Source organism: Cynocephalus volans, chromosome 2, assembly GCF_027409185.1.
Source record: "Cynocephalus volans isolate mCynVol1 chromosome 2, mCynVol1.pri, whole genome shotgun sequence".
In the NCBI taxonomy this organism is placed as follows: domain Eukaryota; kingdom Metazoa; phylum Chordata; class Mammalia; order Dermoptera; family Cynocephalidae; genus Cynocephalus; species Cynocephalus volans.
This window is the reverse complement of record NC_084461.1, coordinates 68,788,637-68,805,922: the sequence shown is the minus strand read 5'-3', so window position 1 is coordinate 68,805,922 and position 17,286 is coordinate 68,788,637. Positions and strand designations below refer to the sequence as shown.

At 35.9% G+C, this 17,286-nt stretch overlaps 1 protein-coding gene across 3 annotated transcripts in view; it reads left to right on the top strand.

The window, feature by feature from the left end:
* Positions 1-16,908, top strand: part of SSBP2 (single stranded DNA binding protein 2) — a 317,496-nt gene extending 300,588 nt beyond the window's left edge. For 2 of the 3 annotated variants that reach the window (XM_063084982.1, XM_063084986.1), the window contains exons 15-17: positions 89-117; positions 6,877-6,975; positions 15,440-16,908. In XM_063084982.1, coding sequence (XP_062941052.1) covers positions 89-117; positions 6,877-6,975; positions 15,440-15,469 — 158 coding nt within the window. In that variant the 3' untranslated portion in view covers positions 15,470-16,908. Of the gene's footprint in view, positions 1-88; positions 118-6,876; positions 6,976-15,439 lie in introns of those variants that run through there. The other variant, XM_063084993.1, reaches the window with a different exon arrangement.
* The last annotated feature ends 378 nt before the right edge of the window (positions 16,909-17,286 follow it).

The window sequence follows — 17,286 nt, the reverse complement described above, 5'->3', positions numbered from 1 at the left end:
GTACTGCATTTATTTAAATTAAAGGAGTATTTAATTTATAAGTGAAATCTTAACCTAATAAAGGCTTTCTTTTCTTATTTTGCTTAAGGCTCAGGAGATATGGACAGTATTTCCAAGGTGAGTACTGTATATTCTCTGTTGTTTTTAATCTATATTTTATTCCACATGGAACTCTCCTTAAAATTATTAGAGTAATCTTATGAATTTTGCTCTTGAACAAGAGTTTGCAAGTAGAAGTTCAGGTACAGTTAATTGGAAATTTAAAATATTATTTAAAAAAATTTTTTTGTTGTAACATAGTTGAGTGTACATATCTCTGGACTACAGAGTTGAATGTCAATGCCTGTGTGTAACATGTGATGCTCAAATATGAATAATTAGTATATTCAACATTATACAATGTAATCATTTTTCATGGCCCTTTATAATCCCTCCCTTACCCCAGCCCCTTTCCCATCTCCGATAACCTCACTTCTGTTCTCTGCATGGAAATCAAAAATATTAATGTATGCAATATGTTGGAAAGGGTAAAATGAGTCTTTTAAGAATGTTCCTAAACATATTAAGATTTATTTAGAGAACATTCTATACATTACTAATTGGCACCCAAGTAATAGCCAATTTAATCACATTATGATGTTACATATTTATAAAACAAATTGGTAGAGTTTAGATGATATTTTGAAAATGTAAAGATGTATTAGGCAGTTTTCTTTTGCTTATAACATTGTACTGAAACTGGGTAATGTATAAGAAAAGAGGTTATTTCTTACAGTTTTGGAGACTGGAAAGTCCAATGTTTGAGGGGCACATATGGTAAGGGCTTTCTTCTTGGTGGGAACTCTCTACAATGTCCGGTGGCAGTGCAGGGTATCATATAGCAAGGAATGAGCAATAGCATGCTAACAAGCTTCTTCCTCTCCTTATAAAGCTCCTAGTGTCACTTCTATGACAACATATGAATCCATTAACCCGTTAATCCATGAATGGATTAATCCACCCATGAGCACTTAGCCATCATGCTCTGATCACCTCTTATAGGCCTCATTTTTCAAATACCATATTGGGTATTAAGCTCCAACATGAGCTTGGGGGGACATTCAAGCCATAGCATTCTGCCATGGTCCCCCAAAGCTCATGTCCTTCCCACATACAGATACATTCATTCCATCCCAATAATCCCAAAGTCTTAACTCATTCTAGCACCAGTTCAAAAGTCCAAAGTTCAGTCTCATGTATGAGCCTGTGAGATAAAAACAAGTTACCAACTTCCAAAACATAATAGTGGGACAGTCATAAGACAGATATTCTCATTCCAAAAGGGAGAAATAAGCCAAAAGGAAGGGATAACATGTCCTAAGCAAGTTCAAAACCCAACAGAGTAGGCATTAAGTCTTAAACCTAGAGAATAGTCTTCCTTGACTTTATGTCCAGCATCCTCTGCACTCGTGTGGGGGTGGAGTCCCCAAGTCCTCTGGCAGCCCCACCCCTATGGCTCTCCTGGGCTCAGCCCCTGCTTCACCTCTCCCAGGCTGGCATTGCACTCTTGTAGCTCTACAGTTCTCGAGTCTTAGTGGTGGTCCCATTCCCACAGCTTCACCAGGCATGAGTCTTGTGGGGGTTTTCTACTGCAACTCCACCCGCACATTTCCACTCAACATGGCTCTAATGGAGGCTCTCTGGTACTCTGCACCTGTGACAGATCTCTTTCTGGGCCTATCTAGCTTTTCCATGCATTCTTTGAAATCTTGATGGAGGTCGCTATGCCTTCACAGCACTTGCATTCTGCAAGCTTGCAGACTTAACACTGCATGGACACCACCAAGGCTTTCAGCTTGTATCTTCTGAAGTAAATGGTCCAGAAGCTCCTGGAGCCAATGTAGCCACAGCTGGAACAGCCAAAGCAGCTGGGATGTGTGACCTGGACAGGATCCAGAGGTGGCCCTGGGCAGTAAGCCCATGGAGTGCATCAGTCCTGTTCCTTGAAACCATCTGTCTTTCCAGGCCTCTAGGCCTATAGTGGGAGAGGTAGGCTTGAAGATCTCTGAAATGCCTTCAGGATCTTTCTTCCATTCTCTTAGTGATCTCTTCTCTTCATACTAATCTCGTTAGCAATCTAATAATAATCTCTGGTTGCTCAGCAGCAGCCTTTGACTCTCTCCCAAACATGACTTTTCCCTCCTTACATAGGCAGGCTGTGAATTTCCCAAATTTTTACACTCTCCTTCCCCCTTAATTGTAAATTCTGTCTTTACATCATGCCTTTGCTGCTGCAATTCAGTGTAAGTTGTTAGAAGTAGACACACAGCTATCTGAATGCTTTGTTGGTTAGGTATTTCTTCATCCAGGTATTCTACTTCATTACTCTTAAATTCTGCTTTTCGTAAAGCCTTCAGACATGGACACAATCCAGCCAAGTTCTTTGCAACTATATAATAAGGGTGACCTTTGTTCCAATTTCCAATAAGCTCCTTCTCAATTCCATCCGTGACCTCCTCAGAATGGACTTTATCATACACATTTCTATCAGCATTCTGGTCACCACCCCTTAACCAATCTCTAAGAATTTCCAAAATTTCCCTAGTCGTCTTGTCACCTAAGCCCTCACCAGAGTCTAGGCTTTTTCTATCCTGTTCCTCCAAATTCTTCTAGCCTCTTCCTATTACCCAGTTCCAAAACCACTTCCACATTATCAAGTGTTGGTTATCAGCAACACCCCACTTCTCAATACCAATTCTGTATTGGTTAGTTTTCTGTTATTTAGAACAAAGTACCTGAAACTGGGTAATGTATTAAAAAAGAGGTTTATTTCTTGCAGTTTTGGAGGCTAGGAAGTCTGAGGTATGGGGGCACATCTGGTGAGGGCTTTCTTCTTGGTGGAAACTCTCTACAGAGTCCCGTGATGATACAGGGTATCACATACCAAGCACTGAGCAAGAGTGTGCTACCATGCTTCTTCCTCTTCTCATAAACCCCTAGTGCCACTCCCATTATAATGCATTAATTCATGAATGGATTAACCAGCACATAGACATTATGGTCCAATCACGTCTTAAATGACCCACCTTTCAAACACTGTATTGGGGATTAAGCTCCAACATGAGTTGGGGCACATTCAAATCATAGCAGATTCTAAAGCAACATGAGAAGAGGTAAATTTGAAAATGAAAAGTGACTATTATACATCATGAGAGCATCGTATTTACACAATCAGCTGGTCTTTCAAACCTTAGCTAATCAGTGTTGATAACTGCAATCATTATTCTAGTTCCCAAAATAGACTAAGAAAACAGAGGAAAATTATATTAGCACAAGTAGGAAAGTGAGCCTTCCAATACTATGGTTTCCTCTGGTTTGAGGCACTAAGAAGGATAAGACATCAGTTTGAGAAGAATTCCAATCAGAGCAACTTGAATTCTAAAGTTGAAGCAAGAACAAATATCAAATTTATGGTGAAACTTGGGTGGAAGAATGGTGAAATCATTGATGGTTTACAAAAAGTTTATGGAGACACTACCCCAAAGAAATCAGCAGTTTACAAAGGGATAACTCATTTTAAGAAGGGACAAGGCAATACTGAAGATGAAACATGCAGCAGCAGACCATCCACATCAATTTGCAAGGAAAAATTTAACCTTGTTTTTGCCCTAATTGCTGAGGACCAACAACTAACAGCAGAAACAGTAGCCAACACCATAGACATCTCAGTTCGTTCAGCTTTCACAATTCTGACAGGAAAATTTAAGTTGAGCAAACTTTCCATTCAATGAGTGCCAAAACTGTTGCACCCACATTAGGTGCAGACAAGAGTAGAGCTTTCAATGAAATTTTTAAACAAGTGACATCAAGATCTGAAAGCATTTATTCAAAGGACTGTAGCAGGAGATGAAACATGGCTTTACCAGTGTGATCCTGAAGACAAAGCACAATCAAAGCCATGGCTACCAAGAGGCAGACATGGTCCTTTATTAAAGCAAATGCAGACCAATCAAGAGCAAAGGTCATGGGAAAAGTTTTTCAGAATGCTTAAGGCATTTTGCTTGTTGACTTTCCAGAGGGCAAAGAATGATAACATCTGCTTATTATGAGAGTGTTTTGAGAAAGCCAAAGCTTTATCAGAAAAACACCCAGGAAAGCTTCACCAGAGCGTCTTTCTCCACCACAACAGTGCTCCTGCTCATTTCTGTCATCAGTGAGGGCAATTTGCAAGAATTTCAATGAGAAAACATTAGGCATCCACTTTACATTAAGTGGAATAAGAAATGTAACCAATGTGCCTAATGTAGCTAAAAGTAATCTCTCTTTATATTCTTTTGTGCTAATTTCCTAATTATGTGCTCAGTCGATGTTGACCAACCTACACCCTTTTTGTGCACCATCTTCTTGCCTTGATGATCAATCCTACTGGAGATGACACACAAATGTAGCAATAGTTAAATGAAGCATACACACAGTTTATTGTCACCCATCCCCATATCCTGTTCTGGACTGGGCTTTGGTACCACTGTCTTAGCTGTTCCTCAGATGCCATTATTGAGTGTGCTCATTAGCCTATGTCTTCATCTTGTCACTCAGTGATCATGGACAGCACAGTTTCCATAAGACTCCATATTGAGGAACTTTTGTTATTTTCACAACATTTTACAGAGATTAAATTTAAATTCAGGTAAAAAAATTGTTTTTGTCCTGGCACATCAAGGTTTTCAAATGTGGTCTACTGAGCAGGGTAGGAATAGGTTCTAGAGTTCCGATATTACCTCAGTTTTGTGTGTTGAATATGTCCTTTTAATCTTCTTCTCAACGTCCTTATATACTCACACCCCCATCACCCAAAAAAAGTGTAATGCTGAGCCACCATGCTATGAAGAGATTGCAGGGAAAACAGAAATAATAACACTAGAAGTGTTTTGTAAGTATTTAAATATTTACAATACAATCTTACTTTCAAATTCTAAATATTTAAAAATCAATACTTTGAGTCAGGAATCAGATTTGAAGTTAGTGAAACTTTCATAATTATAAATCAAGAAATGATATGTGGCAAAAGTACAGCAGAGATTTAAAGCACCCCAACTCAGTCAGAGATACACTGTTCGCTTCAAGGCACCTCATGTGCTACTGGGGTGTGAATGTTACATACATAAGAATGGAGAGGGCTCATTTTGTATATTTATTTGACTGTGTTAAAGTATGCAGTTCCCAAGTGCATCCTCGAATTTCTTTTTATATATGTTAGATTATTTTTTTATTCTGATATTGCCAATTTCTCCATTATGTATAAAATGACAGAAATCTGCCTTTATCAAGAGGATTTATAGACTTTGGTAAATCTTACAATATTTTTTATAAATCGTTTCCTTTTTGAGCTAAATCAACATTATCATTCCTGCTTTTAAAGCACAGTTTCTTATTTAATTAATAACTTTAATAATTAATAAATTCTTAGAGAGCACACTTACTTAAATTTTACTTAATTCTTTTCAGGAAATCGGGTTATCTATATTCATTTCACAGTACAGTTGCTTTCCTATATACTTGGGTAACATTTTCAGAGAAAAATTTGTCCAAAAAAATGAATTTTCTTTATGCTATTAAAGTATGAGTCTTGAGCCCTTGGGGTTCATTGACATATAGAGCTCCTATGGACTTCAGAGGATCCTTGTTCTCACATCCTCCCCATGGAGTGCATAGCAAGACAAGATACAGACTGTATTTCCACCAGCTCATCTACCTGTCTCTGCTTCACAGTTTAACCATATTCTTAAAAAGTACATATTCTTCTGGGAATAACTCATTCATAAAATTTTAATGTTTATGATATAACTTGTTTTAGTTAAGTCAAAATCCTCTGAGCAATTTTCTTTTAAAAAATCTAAACATTTATTCCAAAACAGAATATAAAATAGCAATGGCTTAGGGGAAAAAATCTAAAATCTCTCTTCCTTTGAAATAACAAATAAAAATGTTTAACCTTGAAGATTTTTTTACAAGTCAGTAAATTGGGCCTTGAAAGAGTCCTCTCAGTCACCATTGTAATGCTATATAAAAATGTATTATATGCCAGTGCCATTCTATATTTTCTATTGATGTGGAGTATCATATATCCTGACATGGCTAAAACTGCACAGTAATAATGAAACTAGCAAATTTAAATAGAATATGAAGCAGTGTACTACTTAGTGTTTGATTAGATTGCTAATAGTAGCCTTTTTATCTTAAAGGAAACTTTCAAAGTACATCTACTCTTAAACTGATGGTATGAAAAGGTTTTAAAGCAGTTTACTTTGAGCCTCCTTTTCCTCTAAAAGTATTTAATGAATTCTCAAGTCCTAAGGTGTCTCTCTTGTTCTTAACTATAGTTAATTATCTTCCTTTCTTCCTTTTGGTTCATGTAAAACAATAGTTGTAGTAGTGTTATCTGTAAACTGCATGTAGAATTAAAGGGAAATGTTTATTAAAACAGTGACCTTTTAAAGTTTGATTAGTAAAATTACCAAGGGAGTTATTGTTCCATCATGCCTTATCAGTGGGTAGGCTCTCTTCATCACACCCCTGCTGGGAATGTTTTTTAAACTCTCTAGAAACGCTATAAGCTGAGGGTGGGGAATTGAATAAATATTGATTCTGAGACTAAGAAAATAGTTGTGGTGGATTATTTAGAGTTTTTGTTTGTTTTTTGATTTTCATTTGGGAAAGCCTTAGTACTTGTCAAGGTACAAAGAATGAACTAGAATACATTGTAGAAGTCTAAGATTAAAATTATAAGAATGCTTTGTCCTTAGAGATGCTGCTGTAGATTCCATTTTTGTAACAGTGTAATGCAAGAGGGAAATTAAAATCTTCAACAATGTCTTGTTTTCTAAATCTTGTTTACAGAATTCTCCCAATAATATGAGCCTCAGTAATCAACCGGGCACTCCAAGGGATGATGGTGAAATGGGGGGAAATTTCTTAAATCCTTTTCAGAGTGAGAGTGTAAGTATTCCCTTGACTATATTATCTTATGTAGATTTTATTTCTGAAGCTCTTCTATAAGGATAAATGCATAAAGCTATTATTATTGCTGTTTGTCTAGAGTTCAATAGATTGATTCTTTAAATGTTAGAAGAACCTGTAAATGGAATTGCTTTGAAAGAAATTTTAAGAACAAACTTTTTCTTTTTTACCCCTAATTTATGTACATAGTTACAAAAACCACATAACTACTTTTCTCATAGAGAACATCCCCTGTAAAGGAGCAAACTGGAAAGAGATTGCCTATTTGATACTTTTTATAGGTTTTCATGTTACTAAGATGTCTCAGGTCTCTGCAAAACCAGTTCTGTTCTTAGTGCTGTCCTTAATGCTCGAAAATAATCAATAAGTATGTCTTTGCTTCATATACTAAACCTCACTGGACCAAAGGCCATATTGGTGGTCTATTGTGCTCGCTTCGGCAGCACATATACATATTGGTGGTCTATTAACCTGACCTAGATACCAAGGTTATATTTTGAGTGTGACTATAGTATAAGCAACTGCTAAGAACTTAACAAGTGCCAAGGCAATATGCTAAGCACAAGAGAGACCAAAAAGACAATACAATAGTTTTTCTCAAGGAGTTATTACATAATGCAATTATTTTTTAACTATTATTTCACATTAGAAACACCTATGGAGTTTTTTAAAATACAGTTTCCCAGAACCCTCCCTAGACTTAGTGAATCAGAATTTCCAGAAGTGGGGTTTGGCATACTTGAATGTGAAAAAGCTTGGTTTGTGATATTGTGTACATTCTCTGCTAAGAACCACCAAATTGGAATATAGCATACAAGATATCAAAATCTAAGCAAGTTTCTTTTGTAGAATCTGTGCCCCCACGCATGTATTGCCATCATTGATATTTATTATGGAGGATCTACCAAGCTACAGACAGAATCACTTTGCCTAGCTCAACCTTTACTAGAGGTGATACCATCAGAATTTGAAGCAGTGGCTAATAGCATATCTACTTTTGCACAGAGTGGCTGCTTCCCAAAATGAAACCCTAGGTCAATACCAAGAAGTAAAAAAAAATCCACACAGAAAACTCAATCTGGAAAGTTTTTCTCTTACCTAAGCTATGATGTCATATATGAATGTTATACATATGCAAAAAATGCATACACAGTACACCACACACCATTTCTTCTGGCTACCACTTTTAACTCTCTTAGACTCTCTGGTCTCTGATTTTATCCTGCAAGTATTCTTCCATATCCTTTCTTAATTAGTAAGTTATTGTCCCTTCTTCTGTCCTCAAAAATTGTTCCAAACCTATTCAAACTTTTTTGCATTCTAAATTTTTTTAATTTTCAAGTTAAAGCAGTGCACACTTGTAGTAACTTTTGCTCTGTCTATAATTTGAATAAAATAATATTATTTTTCTAAGCCCTTCAGAAGTGGATTTTGAATTGATTTCTCACAGGCTGCCAATAATGACTTCTGTAGAGTGCTGTTTTGACTCTGCTAGCTCCCAAAATGAACAGACTGCCAGTCATTCTCCCAGTGTGTACAACTGAGCTAGAATTCAGCCAGCACACCTGAGATGATGGTGGAGACCTATAGTTGTCAATTAGCTCCCTCATGAATAGTGTGGGATCTCTAACTGGAACCAAAGTTCCTGAGATCAGAAAGCTGCAGACTGACAAGATTCCTTTGATAGTTTATCAGATATGATATGATCAGATCTTCTCATATTATTTTTTTTCAAACTCAAAAATATTAATGTGAAGTATCTTAATGTGAGCTGCAGAATTTCTTCAGGTGCTTTCCTTCTAGAAAAACAAACCACATGCTTCTCTCCATCCCTATTATATTTTTGTTTCATTGATTAAATGGATGACTTCTCAGTTGCAAAAGGGATGAAAAGAATTTCATATTTAATTTCAAAAAGAGTTCTAAATCTAAAATTAATTCTGTATTCTGAGAAAGATGCTTATGAGTTTACCTCAGTAATCCTCAATTGAGCAAGAAATAATTTTGAAACTCTTCATTTGAAGCTTTGAACTCATTTTATTGCTGACCTAGGGTCTCTGCATGGGACAAGACTTCCCCCGTTTTTAGATTTTATTTTGGTTAAAAGTAGAAATAAAATTATGCTAATCTTTAGTTTGTTTTATTTGCAGGATATATCAGATTAGTAAGGACAAAAAAGGTATATAAAAAATTCATATAGAAAGTCAAAAGCTTACCCTGTCAGTTATGAGGAAATAGGAAAAATATGAGGAACTACATAGTTTAAGTCATAATGCTTAGAATTATGGGAATTATTTTTTAGATCCTTGTTCTTTCACTAGCTTCACTATGGACAAATTAGTTAATTTTCCCATGTGCACTTTATTAAATTAGAGGCATTTATTTTCCTTTTTTTTTTTTTTTTTTGTCTTTTTGTAACCGGTAAGGGGATCGCAACCCTTGGCTTGGTGTCGCTTGCACCACGCTCAGCCAGTGTGCGCACCAGCCATCCCTATATAGGATCCAAACCTGCGGCGGGAGCACCGCTGTGCTCCCAAGTGCTGCACTCTCCCGAGTGCTTCATGGGGCCGGCCCAGAGGCATTTATTTTCTTTTCTGCTAGTTCTTCCAGCAATAAAATGGTATGATTCCGTGAGGTATATGATAATTCAATTCAGTTCAACATTTATTGAGCCTACTATATTCAAAGCACTAGATTAAAGACAAGGTATTCTGAGATAAATATAACACATACCTACACTCAAAAAATGCAATCCAATAGGAAAAACAGATGCTTCCCTAGCTAGCTAAAACATATGTCAGATTAATAGGTACTGTAATAGATATAATCCAGGTGTTTTAAAGTAAAAAGAAATGATTAATTTGGGGCTGGGAAAAACTTTTTCAAAAAGGTTCCGTATGACTTTAATTTTATGAGCAGGAACAAGAGGAACTCTCCCCTCTCCTTCCCAGATTTGTCATTGGTGACTGCTGCCTTGTTTAACAGTCAGAAAGGTACCAATTCAGAATTGGCATCAGAAAGCTCTTTATGGGGAGCAAAGAATCAGATATAACAGGACTTGAAGAACTTCTCTGCACAGGATAAGCAGCATTCTCACCCTTTAATTCCAACTGGACTGAGCACATGCAAAACAGCAGACAGACCCTTTTGTGAATATGTGTGTTTAGAATTCTAAAGAGAGCAGCTGGAGCGGGGCTTCTCCTACCAGACTCCTGACCCAGCCTGACTGCCCTTGAACCCAAGAAGAAGGTTCAATGCCATCCTGCTGGTAGCAGAAAACAAAAGCTCCCTGCTTTCCCCTCTCTTCCTCTCTCCTGTCCCCACCAGAAAAGTCATAAAAGGGAAAATAATTGGATGGTGAACTGAGAAACTGCACCACCATCCTGGAGAGTAGTACAACCTTAGAAGCAGGTCCCCACTGGCCACTCCTTTTTTTTTTTTTTTTTTTTTTTGGCTGTCTAGTGAGGAGAGCTAACTTGTTATGAATGATGCCACTGTTATCTATGGCTTTCTGTATCATATTTCCACACACTTCTGTTTAGATCTTTTTTTAAGATCAAGCAATGAGAGGAGAGAGAAAGATAAAGAGATTGAGTGCTGACAAATGTTAAAGCTTTAAAGAAGTAAATAAGCTCGATATCTCCAGTAAGTTAGCTTTACTGTAATCAAGGAAAAGCAGAACTATTTAATGAATTCAAAAAGGAATATTTTCCAATAAGTGAAAATGTGAAATTCATTAAAAAGTAAAAAAAAAAAATTATTTTTTAATGCACATAACTCTGAAAAGTGCATATTTTTGAGCAGCCTGCCTTATGAGGATTTGTTCATTTTTATCTTGAAGTTAAACCACAGGAGGAGGCCTGGTAAGGGAGTGAACATCTGTTGAGTGCTTATTATGTACCAGATACTATCCCAGTCACTTCACACATGCTACTTCATTTAATTAATACAGAAACAAAAATGCCCAACCCAAAGTCATAAACCTTGCAGTGCCAACATGCTTGAGAGCAAAATGTAAATCAAAAAGTGTAAAAGTGTTTCACTATTTAGCTTTTTTTTAAATCACAAACAAGACCCTTTATTTCAAGTAACAAAGATGCCCCCTAGTGCTCAAACTCTGTAAAATGTTTGGTTTTGAAAGTACAGAGTACAAAAAGGCTTAGTTCAAAAAAGAGCTTTTCACGTTTCTCAAGTAAAGAAAGCAGTTGTTTTTATTTTCTGAATTAATTTAGCAAAATATTTTCCCCATGGCCCTGGACTATAATTAATTGATTAACATTAAAATCATGGTATCAAATAGGAGTTACAAACAGTGTGGTAGATCATCTCTCATTGCCTTTACTCCCCTTTGTCATTTTCTGCTATTGTAAAATCACATCAGCCCCAATTTTTTTACGTAGTCACAGAAACACTAAATTTATCTCAATTTAGTTTAGCTCAGAGTTACAAAACTGTTCTTTAAGATGCTTAGACATAGAACTGTACTGAGATCTAAAGTGTTCTTCAAGTATATAAACAGGAATTTATACACATTGTTCAAAGATTTAATGGATATCTCTGATGAATTATATGGTACTTGCGGGAAAAATCACAAGTTTATATCAACGCATGCCATCCCCAAATATATTTTACATATAAAGGTAAAATAAGTTGGTATATGTTTAAAATATTATCTTTAGGTTTTAGTTTTCTTGCTAATCCAAACAGTAATTCTGTTAACAGTTTTGTAAGAGCTACTTTACCATCTGATTGAAGGGAACCAGCATCACAGAATAGTTTTGAAACAGGGAATCTGATATCACAGCATTTTGGCACAAACATTACAATATGTCACGGCATACTGTTGCAGCAGTACAATAGAAACATTGAAGTGTGGTCTCAGTACAGTACACCATGAATATTTTATGTCTCTAAATATGATGCCCCATTTAACAACTACGCTTCCTTTACTTCTGGGAAAGTGTAAGCCACTTCTCTACCACTTTGAAGAATAGCAATCAATAGGAAAATTCCTTTTTGCTTGGACATTCTGTGAGTTTTCCTAGAAATTTTGTCATTTAGTTGAAGCAGTTTCAATACTGAATATGAGGAGTTTATAGCCTAAGGAGTGCAAATAGCACACTGCTTATATAGATACTCAGACCTAAATACAACCTATATTACTGAACCAAATACAGTTAGTGCATCATTTTACAGTTATTTGTACTACTTAAAAATTAAACTTGATTAAATTCTTGCTGGTTTTTCTGAGTGGTATGGGATGGAACTGATCCTTTCTGACTAAATCTAGCCATTATTTTCTCTGTTATTGTACCATGTTTTTTCACTCAGTTTCTTCCCTAGGCAAACTAACTCTCTTAGTTTCCCAATGAATCAGTAACAAATTAACAATTTCTTGCAAGATTTGCTTAAGACATTTGAAATATCACAGGTTAAAAATGTTTAAAATTGCTAGTGTTAAGAGATGGTAGCAACCAATAAAAATGCCTTATAACAGAGTATGTGCATATGTACATGCTTACATATATACATACTTTTAACAAGGTATATTACAATTAAGGCTATTGTATATTTTTAACAATATTCCCTACTGTTACATGATACACAAATGAATGGAGTAATACTTATGAAAAAGGATTCAAGAATTTTAAAGATCTTGACTATTCAAGATGTGCATTAAATGAGATGGTCTGTGACTTACCCAGAAACTTTTTTTCAAATATTTTCTATGAAGTCCTTTTGAAATGACATAGTAGCTTTTACTGTTTTATGTTGTTAGCACAGTAAACTCAGTAAAATCTTTGTTTTAAAATAACGATCGATTATCTACCTGTGCTATTTAAATTTAAATTATGTAAAATTAAATACACCTAGATTTTTAGTTTCTAAGTTGCACTAGCTACATTTCAAGAGCCCAGTAGCCATGTGCGACTGGTAGCTTTTGTACTGAACAGGACAGAATAGAACATTTCTATTATCACAAAAAGTTCTATTGGACAGCACTGATTGAGTCACTGATTCTTATTGTAAATAACTAGATGTAGAAAGCATAGATGAAATTTTCTCTTCCCATTTTGCCATATTTCTGAATTTTTCTACTCCTAATAAAACTTTGGTGTCCATTTTTTTTGTTTGTTTATTCTTGCCTCTAAAAGTCAAGTACAGTACCAAAATAAAATTCTGTTTAGTCAAAGGCTGTTAATAGTTAATTGAAGCTTGCTGTCATTATTTATAATGTGAGACTTTGCATGGTATCTTGTGATGAAATGGGGATTTGTTCCCATTCTGGCACATTGGTGGTGACTATACAGTGACACAGGGTGTCATATGGCAAAAGAATTGCAAGAGCTCTCTCATCCTCTCCTTACAAAGCCGTCAGTCCAAACTCATGATATCTCATTACTCCATGAATGGATTAATCCATTCATGAGAGCATAGTCCCCATGATCTGATCACCTCTTATAGGCCCCACCTTTCTAATGCCATAATCAGATCTTCCACCCTCTTAACACATTAACTTTGGGAGGACACATTCGACCCATTCACACCCTATACTCACGATAATCCAACATACAGAGTCAGTTCAAGTAGGTAACTTAGCTGTCCAGTACTAAAATGAAACTTTAGGCTATTAAGTAGTTAATAAAAGTAGATTCTCCTTAACGTGACCTGTGTTTAAAGAATTAATAATCCTCCCCTGTGGTCCAGTGACCTTTTTTCCACGACAGATCATCTTCCTTTATTTGGGAACAAAGTGCTTTTTTGGTTTGAGCCCTAATGACTTTTAGTCCAGATGTCTGTCCCCTGAGCCATTGTTACCCTGTACTCTTCCCTGGGGAATCCTTCTTTCTCACTGTAATCCATCCTTACTCCAGCACACATCTCTTTCCTGGCTTCTGCAGTCTATCTCGGCTTGTCTGGAATTCACTTCATTCTGTTCTCTTTCTGCTACCTCTCCATAAAGTTCATGCTCCTCACCATTCCTTGTTAAGCCTCCTGCAGCCTGGGACCAGTCTCTTTGACTTTTATCCACCTCTTTCCACAAAGCACAATCATCATTATTAGCATGTTGAAAGGAATCTCCTTTTGTCCTAGTTCTCACAGGTTTCCCAATACAATATTTAAAATATTTAAGGGTCTGCATTTATATTTTAATTTAGAAACTGTCTTCATTTAAAGACCATTACCACTAAGGAGTGGATGCTTCTCCCACAGCTCTGACAGTCTAGAATTGTGCTGTCCAAAATAGTGGCCACTAGCTAAAATTAAAATTAAATAACATGAAAGATTTAGTTCCTTGGTTGCACTGGCCACATCTCTTGTGCTTAGTAGCCACATGTGGCTAGTGACTTCTATGTTGAATAGCACAAATTGTGGAAGAGGTCCATCACTGGAGAAAGTTCTGTTGGACAGTGCCACTCTGGAACTTTTCTGTCACAGCCTATTCCCCAAGAATATGAGGGTAAATTGGCATAATTATTAAAATAATTGTTCTTTACTCCTCTCCAAATCATTTTTGAGACCACTTTTTCCAAATTTCTAAAAGCCTCACCTTTTATCATTTGTCAGCCTCATCAAACTGACAAGTAAGCATGTACCAACAATGCTCTCACTCCCACTCAAAAATGATTGTGGATTGAGATTGGAGTCACAGGTTAGGGACAAGAGGCTTAAATGCTAATGTATAAATCAGATTCTTAATGCTTTCATGAGAACTTCTTGGTGCCAGCTGGGATTTGTTTTTGTTTTATTTTGTTTTTCTACACTATTAACCTGACATTTACTGAGCACTTTTTATGTATTCGATAAATACATGGTTTTAAGGATTTTATATTCAATCCTCCAAAAACCCCTTTAAGATAGATACTATTATTAAATCCATTTTACAGGTGAGGAAACTAAAGTCTAGAGAGAGTAGGCAACTTCTCCAATTTACACAGCTGGTAGGTAGCAAAAACTCATCCTTATACTTATTTCATTATGATTCAGTTTGGGGCTGAATTTACTCAAATTGTTACAAGCGCCCAAAAAACATAAATCTGGCTGAAAGGAGAAGGCTGAGGGACTGGGTAATTATCAGTGTCCTAGGTCCATGGAGAGAATCAAAGAATGCTTTCTAGGAGAAATATTAAAAATTTCAGGACTAAGGCTGGCCAGTTAGCTCAATTGCTCAGACCGTGGTGTTATAACAGCAAGCACCAAGGTCAGGGTTTCAGATCCCAGAAGCAGCCAGCTGCCAAAAATAAAATTAAATTAAATTAAATTTCAGTACTATGTTAAATCTATATAAGTTCACTCTTTGTATAGTTTCTTATGTGTGTGAGATAAAAAGCTTGAGTATAAAAGATTGTAAGAAACTAAAATACACCATTTCTATTGTAACAAGAAAAACCTTGGTGTCTGTAAAAGAATTGTTAAAATATGGATTCTTCTTTCCTTCTAGTACTCCCCTAGCATGACAATGAGTGTGTGATCCATTACCAAGTCTCATGAAAACCACAGTGAGTCAGCCCTTCACAGAACTACTACGGAAGAAAATTATTCATCACAGTGTACAGTTAAACAAAGGAATCTCAGTCACACCAAACCAACCTTTTTATTTCCTGCTCTCTCCCCTACTTTGTGAAGAAAGCGGGTCCAAACGCGATTCAAGCAACTGTACGGAGCGGCATTTTAGAATTGCCCTAAACTGAACTGCAAATAATTATCTGTGTATGTATATGTGTGGGAAAGAGAATGTATTGTATATGTGTATACTATATGGACATATACACATACATACACTGACCCACAGGACATTGTAAAATATTATCACATGACATCTTAAGTAGAAATAAGTAGGGACTTTTATTCCATCCTTTTTTTCACGTTTACATTTTAATTATTAAAAGTTGCTCCTGTCCCCTTCCTGAACTATTTTGTGCTGTGTATATCACTGCTTTATATAAGTTATTTTTTAAGGTGAACTCAGATGTTATGGTTTTGTAAATGTCTGCAATCATGGATAGGAATAAAATTGCTTATTTGAGAGCTTTCATTAAATTGCGTCTGATGCAAGTTATCCTGTGAATCACAAAGTGTACTCTCTCAAAAACGGAAGAAAGTGTGTCATCTTTGTGTCAAATCAAACAATTTCTCAGTTACCTTCAGTGAAAAGTAATTTTGTACTTTTTATTTGAGAAAAACACTTCAAATCAACAAAAGCTCATCTGGGGCCTCACACTATATTTCTGCAATAACTGCAACAAGTGGAGTTCTTGATTTGTTTGTCTTAGATGATACAGGAATCATTAATTAGTCCAAATTACTTAGACCATAGCAATAAAGTGACAGGGACTGTCATATTTTTTAGCAACATGTTTTATCTTTAACAAGATAAAGCCCAGAGTGATAACAAAACCATTTGCTTGAATTTTTTACTTTTCAACAGGAGTGTTAAAAGTAAATTTTTAATAACCTGCCAATGTGAAATGGTATCTGATTTTTATTCAGACTTTTTGTGAACATATCCACATGGACAGTGCAAGCAGATACATTGAAATGATTGAGACTTTTAGCACAAGGAAGGGAGAAAAGAGTTATTGCCACACATCTGAGGGCCTCTGGAGTGCTGCTTTTCTGTTCAGGTATCTTGCTTGCCAGCACCACAATTGTCTGGTATCAGTCACTTCTGTACATATCTACTCACTGGCAGTAGAGTACCTGCTCTGTATCTGGGATATAGGGATTTTATTCAGAAACAAATTTTCCATAGTAACTTTGCTTCGTGTGGCCATTGACTTTAGCAGTTTAAATCTAATTGTGTAACTGACTGTTCAGGAAATACTAAGTAAATGTTTTAAAAAAAAGAAAATTCACTTTCCTTATGAAAAGCACCTAGCTCTATGGCACTTTCTGGATCTTTTGGGGTTTTGTGTTTAGTTATATACATATATACACCAAAATCATAACAGAAAAGTATGAAGACTTTAATTTTACCAAAATCATAACAGAAAAGTATGAAGACTTTAATTTTAGACTCTTAAAAGATAACTTGGTGATTCTTTGTGTTAAAATTGTGATACAGATAACCATTGATAGACATCAACTCAAACTCTAGAGAATTTGAAAAGCATTGTTTAATCTCAGGTAAGAAGAATCTTCTCTTTCCTTTAGGTTTATGACCTCTAAAGTGAAAATTTGGCAGTATATTTGCTAGTTCCTGGTCCCAGATGACTTATTTCTCTCGAATCTGTAATGATTTATTCCTTCTGAAAATAAAGATTTTGCCTGTGTACAAAAGGGATGCTA